We start from the raw sequence: 6,000 nt of genomic DNA, 5'->3' as shown, positions 1-6,000 counted from the left end.
TATAAAATCAATTAAAAGTGCCTAATGTGATGCCTATAAAAGGAAGGTGGGTGACTTGTTAAAAACTAATCATGTTAAAAGGAACAAATACAGAATTATTTTCTTAATAAAGGAGATATTTAATTTGCAACCAAATATAGATATTTTTTTACATATTTATTAGCTACCTTTGTAAAAGAATATTGGAAAATATTGCAGTAAGCCAACTTTTTTAAATAATGAGATGTTAAGAATTTTATTTTATTAAACTAGGAAAAAATATTAGTGATATGGTAGAATCCAGTTATTGCTAGGGATCTGACCCAGAAATACAGATTTTATCTTTACAACAGGAACATTTTCCATATGGTAGCTGCTGTATCTGTTGACATATTACTATAAAGGTTGTCAAGATAAATGGAATAAACATTTCTCATGGAGAGTATTTTATACATAATACAGATGGTATAAAGTATGGCAGTTTTACTTGTGGACACACATATATTGGTCAAGCAAAAAGTTAATTAAAAAAATTAGGAGTATGTAACGACTGCTAAGAATAGTTAATGTGAAAATACAGTGGCTGACAATATCATTACGTACCATGAGGGCAAATGTTAAGATTTAATAGTATGGCTTTTGGAGCAAGTGATACTGAATGACAGAAGTGGTTTACCTACAGAGAAATTTTTATTAAGAAAGAAAGCTGAAATGACTTTAAAATTTAATACGATGATCTTATTTGGGTTGTTATAAACTTGACTGGAAGTTGTTAATCACACAATTAATTTTTGATTGTTTAATTAATTATTTACTTGGTTTAATTTATTTTTATTTTATTTATTTATCTGGTGTTTTCAGTTTGTGACTTAAGTCCTTGATGGCAAGTTTTCCTGAATCACTAGATGTGAGTTTTTTTTAGAGGTTCTTAATTTTTATATTTAATTCCTTTCTATCAGTGGCAATACATACCTATCTTAGTTCATAGGTCTACTCTAGGCTAATGACCACCAGGGACTTTATATGCCTAGCCATGCAACCCAACCCACTTTTGTCTCAGAGTACACTGGCCACCTATAAGGAGGGGTATGTTAGTAGGGAGGTAGCTAATGGTTGTCTGGAGGAGGGGCATGTTAATTGGGGATCAGTTTACTTACTTTTGACATCTGTCCATCAGAGACATGGGGGCCAGACTGGGCATAAATTTGTAATTTCCAATACAATGATCTTGGTTTCATTATTATATTGTCAGGGATGAACTCTGCTTCATGTGGTTGAGGAACTTATTCCATAGTGTGGAGGATCCTTTGAGACACAGTTTGGTCTCCAGCATGTTCTATTTAAATCATAGACAAAGTTTAGGTCCTTGGATTGAGTATTTCTGGTGCTGTTTGATTTGTGGATGTGCTAGAAATCCATCAGAGCTGCATCTGAGGATGCCTTTTATGCCAGGCATAGATCACCTCTCAGTAACCTGTAGGAGACTGAGTACAGGGATAGGGCCATAAGGTGATCTTTGTATGACAGGGTATTCCTACCCTGGATTCTCCTGATGAGGAACCTTAGAGGGCATTCCAGCTGGTGCAAGTACCTGGCTAGGCTCATACCAAAGGGGGCACTGTATTCACTGAGGAGTCTGATAAGGGTTAAGTAGAGTGATACTAGAACTTCCTTAATCCTGGAAAACATACCCTTGCTTGTGAGGTTAGGTGACAGAATCATTTGTTTACTCTCTTGGCTATGTGTTGGCTGAAGGCCAAATTACTCTGTGTGTGTGTGTGTGTGTGTGTGTGTGTGTGTGTGTGTGTGTGTGTGTGTGTGTGTGTGTGTGTGTATATATATATATATATATATATATATATATATATATATATATATATATATGTTCCCAGATTCCTAACTACCAGGTCCAACCTTTTAGGGTGTTTTATTGATCGAGTAATTAGCTTGGGTGGACAATTTCCCAAAGGGCACTATAATAAGTTGAGTTTTAATCCATGGCTTTGGCACCAGTCATTCACCTGTGTTAGACCCTATTGTAGATTGCCAGTGTCATGGGGACAATCTATGACAGCTCCCAATTTACAGTTATCTGTGAACCCCAGGCCTTTGACATTAGACAATGTCCAAGAAGTAGATGGCAAAAAGGAGCAGGCCCAACATGGAGCCCTGGGGTACTCTGCTAGTGACCCATCTTCTGGTTGAAATGGTCTCATCCATCCTGATTTCTTGGGTCCTATCTCTGAACCAGCCAGCAACACAGTGAGTTATGTAGGGATTTATGCCTTGTTCTGAGAGGCTGTCAGTAATACCAGAGTGGGGTAATGTACCAAATTCCTTGGTCAGGTTAAAGTAGGTGGTATGCACAGTTTTTCCCTAATCCATGGTCTTGGTGATCCTCTCAAAGAAGTCTACCAGGCTGAGTAGGCAAGATCTTTCCTCAACAATGTCAACCTAGGATGGCTCTAGTGTCTGTAGGTTGCCAATGTCTTTTTTGATCATTTTCATAATTCATTCCATGGCTTGACATATTAGACTTGTCAGTCTTCTGGGTTTGTACTTTATGGGATCAGTTGGTGGTCCACCCTTATGAAGAGGGATGACTGTTGTGGCCCTCCATTCACCTGGCACATAACCTGTTTTGATGCTTTAGTTGAAGAGTGCCTGAAGTGGTTCGGCTAGGTCATGATTTAAGAGTGCAACTGGGGTTACTGTCAGGGCCCACTGAAGCAGTGTTTTAGGCTTTAGTTTGTGGCATCAGGTCTTGCTCCCTTTTGACAGCTGGGCATATGCTAGAAGGGACTTCACCGAGGGTAGTGGGTGGCGAAGTTAGAGCTAACTTTATCAGCCAGTAGATTTGCAATGTCACTCTGGTTAGTGAAGGTTATATCATTTACGATTGGTTCTTTAACTGCTAAGTATTACTTTAAAGGTTCCTGATATAGCTGAAGAAGGCTTTGTGATTGTATATTGCCTGGGAGACTATACTGACCTTGTATTTGGCCTTTTACCGGACTTTATTAGACCTTTTGTTTTATTGGTTAGTTGAATAAGAGAGCTCTTGCCTCTATGAGAGTTGCTCTGATTTTGGCCATAACTTTTTTTTTTTGCTTTTGTTATATACCCTGTTATGCTAAGGATTCCACTATTGAGATTTGTTTTGGGTGTTAAGAGTTGGGCTTACTTCTGGTAGGTAGGGCAACATAAATGCAGCCATTTGCATGTTTGTACATGGTTTCAGTGAATATTTCTGCTTAGCTAGCTGTGTTCTTGACATTTGGGGGAACCATGAATATTGACAAGCTACTGATTAATAGGATGGAATTTGCTTTAGAATCGCTCCCAACTTTTATGGGTTTATTTCAGTTTTCTGGGTTGATTTTTATTTCATGAAACAGTTTTGTGTTCTGACTTCACCAAAGTGGACATGACACAGGGGAAGGTGCAATGCCCTCTGGTGTTGTGAGTACTAAGTCCAATATGTCTGATCCTCTGTTTGGAGTGCTGACTATCTGCTCTAGAGTGTTTGTGCTGATAAAATCAAGAAATAGTATGCCTGTAAGTTACAGGCAGTATACATTTCTCAGCCTATAGAGGGGTAGTTAAATTCTCCCATAAATAGGGCATTTGTTTGGATGCTGAGCATCTCTAGCAGATCTAGGTAAGAACTGGGAGCTTTGTTAGTCAAAGAGGGTGACCTGTAACTGGCCAGGACATGGTAAGGAACATTGCCTGTGGAAACTTGGACATGGATGAACTCCAGGGCATCATCTTGTTTAGCCAAGCTGGATTTGTATTTGCTACTAATGTAGAAAGAGACAATTCAACCTTTAGCCACTATCTCTGCTTCTGCTGGCCTAAATTGTGAAAGGCACTGTGTCCTTGCACTGGTGGAGTACTTTCTATGGCTTTAAACCAGTTCTTGGTAACAGCACAGATGTCCACATTCTTTAGAATAAGGAGAGCTTGAAGGGTGTGGAGTTTCATCTTTAGACTCATTAAGCACTAGCACCTTAAGGCTGCTTTTAGTTTTTTTTGCTATATTTGTAATTTTGTCATTTTTGACACTGCCTAAAAAGGGTGTGGATAAAGTTTCAGCCAATATCTGAAAGCCCAGGGGAACATATCCAGACCATCCTTAGCAAAGCAATGTAGTCTATTAATCATATCCTCCCATACTAATAGATATTGGGATCCCCTGGAGTGGCACCGGAAACTAAGCCAATTATTACAATCAATCATTTTCTTTTCATAGTGTGGCATCATCCTTGGTGAAAGTAGAATGCTGCCCAGTGTAAAGCAGGTACCTTTCTGTGACACATTCAGAAACATTCTTTTCATACAGACCAGTGAGGTACATCTAAGGTAATTTACTCCGATATATATTATGATAGAATCATATAGGTACCTGTGGTGCAGTGACTTGAGTGCATGCCTGATACTGTGGATCCCAGTTCCAGGCAAGGAACTAAACCATTATCTTTTGATTGTCCAGCCGGTGAGAGGGGCATTCATGTGTCATACAATGGAATCACCTATGACAAGAGTATTAGGTAACTGTTTGCTTGCCTTATGGGCTTTACCTTGGAGAATCATTGGGTTTAGTATATATGTGGTGTTAGGTGCGCTTTTGGTGTGTGCTTTAGTTATTCGTGAGGACAGATGTTGCTGTTTGACGGCTTAGGAGATCCTTGAGGTTTGACAAGGTTTCTTTTAAGTGCCTCATTGTAAGAAGGTCTGTGTGTGGTGAGCGGTATGTGTGAATGATGCAGTGTGTGTGTGCGTTCTAGACAACCTTGTTTGCAAGTGAGGTTTCTGCTTCCAAGAAAGTTATGCATGTACATCTCTTACAATTAAAAATTTCCAACTCAAATGATTTAAACACTTGCAGTGAGCAGAGAATACACTATAAAGCACTGCAACTACAAAAATGGCTTCAACTGATAGCTTTAGCTTCAGATACAGAACAAACACCAGCAGGAAGCACACAAAATAAATGGTACATGCAGTATTTTAAATGTAGTTTAAATGTACTTCCCTGGATGCAAAATGCAGTCCAAATGCTCTGGTTTCAAGCTTTCAAGCTTCCACTAGTCCAAAGACTTGGTTAATTGGCACTAGGTTGTTTCACTGTTGTAAAGAGTATTTGGGATATATACAGCCACTTAGTTATCAATTTATTTACAACATCTATAACCACAGGATTTTTTCTTTAACTTAGATAACCTATTGGCAGTACAAATGCCTTTATTAAGAATGCCAGTCATACAATAACTTAAAAACAAAAAAAAATTAACTAGTGCTTGCATAATCAGAATTTTACCCCGTCGTTTGGCATGCCTTTCAAGCAAACAAGAACAAGCTCATATATACACACACGCAGTCACTACACAGTAATACTGTAAAATAGGAAATTTACATGGCCATCACTGAAGGCACCTCTGATACCATGCAACTATCATAATTCTTTTTTTTTTTTTTGCTTAAAGTTGCTGAATACATACCCATTTCCAGGAACTCATTAAACAAGCTAAATGTGCCAACATTATTCATCATTTCATTTTTCTGTAACCAGGCCTTAAGTCTGGCAGTATCTCCATCTTCTGAATGCACCCTTGCACTTCTCCTTGTAGAGTCTTTTAGTTTTCTATATTTATAACGTAGCCATCTATAAAACACAAGATATTTTATATATTTAGATTAAGCCACAGAAAAAGCAAAAGTCATACTTTCACCAACTACCTTCAGGTTAGACCACTTGTGTCTTGTAAAATGTGTTCCTTTTTTTTCCAAGTGTGCACTTTCCATTCAACCAAAATGACTGTGTTCACAGGAACAAACAGCTCCTTCAAGTTTTCTTCTCTTCAGCTGGTGAATGAACGCAAATCCCCAACAGAAACATAGTTGAAAACTCCACAGACGTATTGGTGCTTGAAGGATTGGAGGGGAGGATGGGAGTGAGTGATCAATGCTGACTCGCTAATCCTTGGGCAAAAAAAGCAGCCACAGCTTGCTACAACA

At 38.5% G+C, this 6,000-nt stretch overlaps 1 protein-coding gene across 1 annotated transcript in view; it reads right to left on the bottom strand.

Moving 5' to 3' along the window:
- The window catches only part of ANO9 (anoctamin 9), a 567,237-nt gene that overhangs the window by 122,618 nt on the left and 438,619 nt on the right, over window positions 1-6,000 (bottom strand). The window contains exon 15 of the mRNA XM_044082760.1: window positions 5,484-5,647. Coding sequence (XP_043938695.1) covers window positions 5,484-5,647 — 164 coding nt within the window. The remainder of the gene's footprint in view (window positions 1-5,483; window positions 5,648-6,000) is intronic.

Source organism: Protopterus annectens, chromosome 9.part0 (assembly GCF_019279795.1).
Source record: "Protopterus annectens isolate FY-2018-M chromosome 9.part0, PAN1.0, whole genome shotgun sequence".
Taxonomy (NCBI): domain Eukaryota; kingdom Metazoa; phylum Chordata; order Ceratodontiformes; family Protopteridae; genus Protopterus; species Protopterus annectens.
This window is presented reverse-complemented; position numbering and strand designations above follow the sequence as displayed.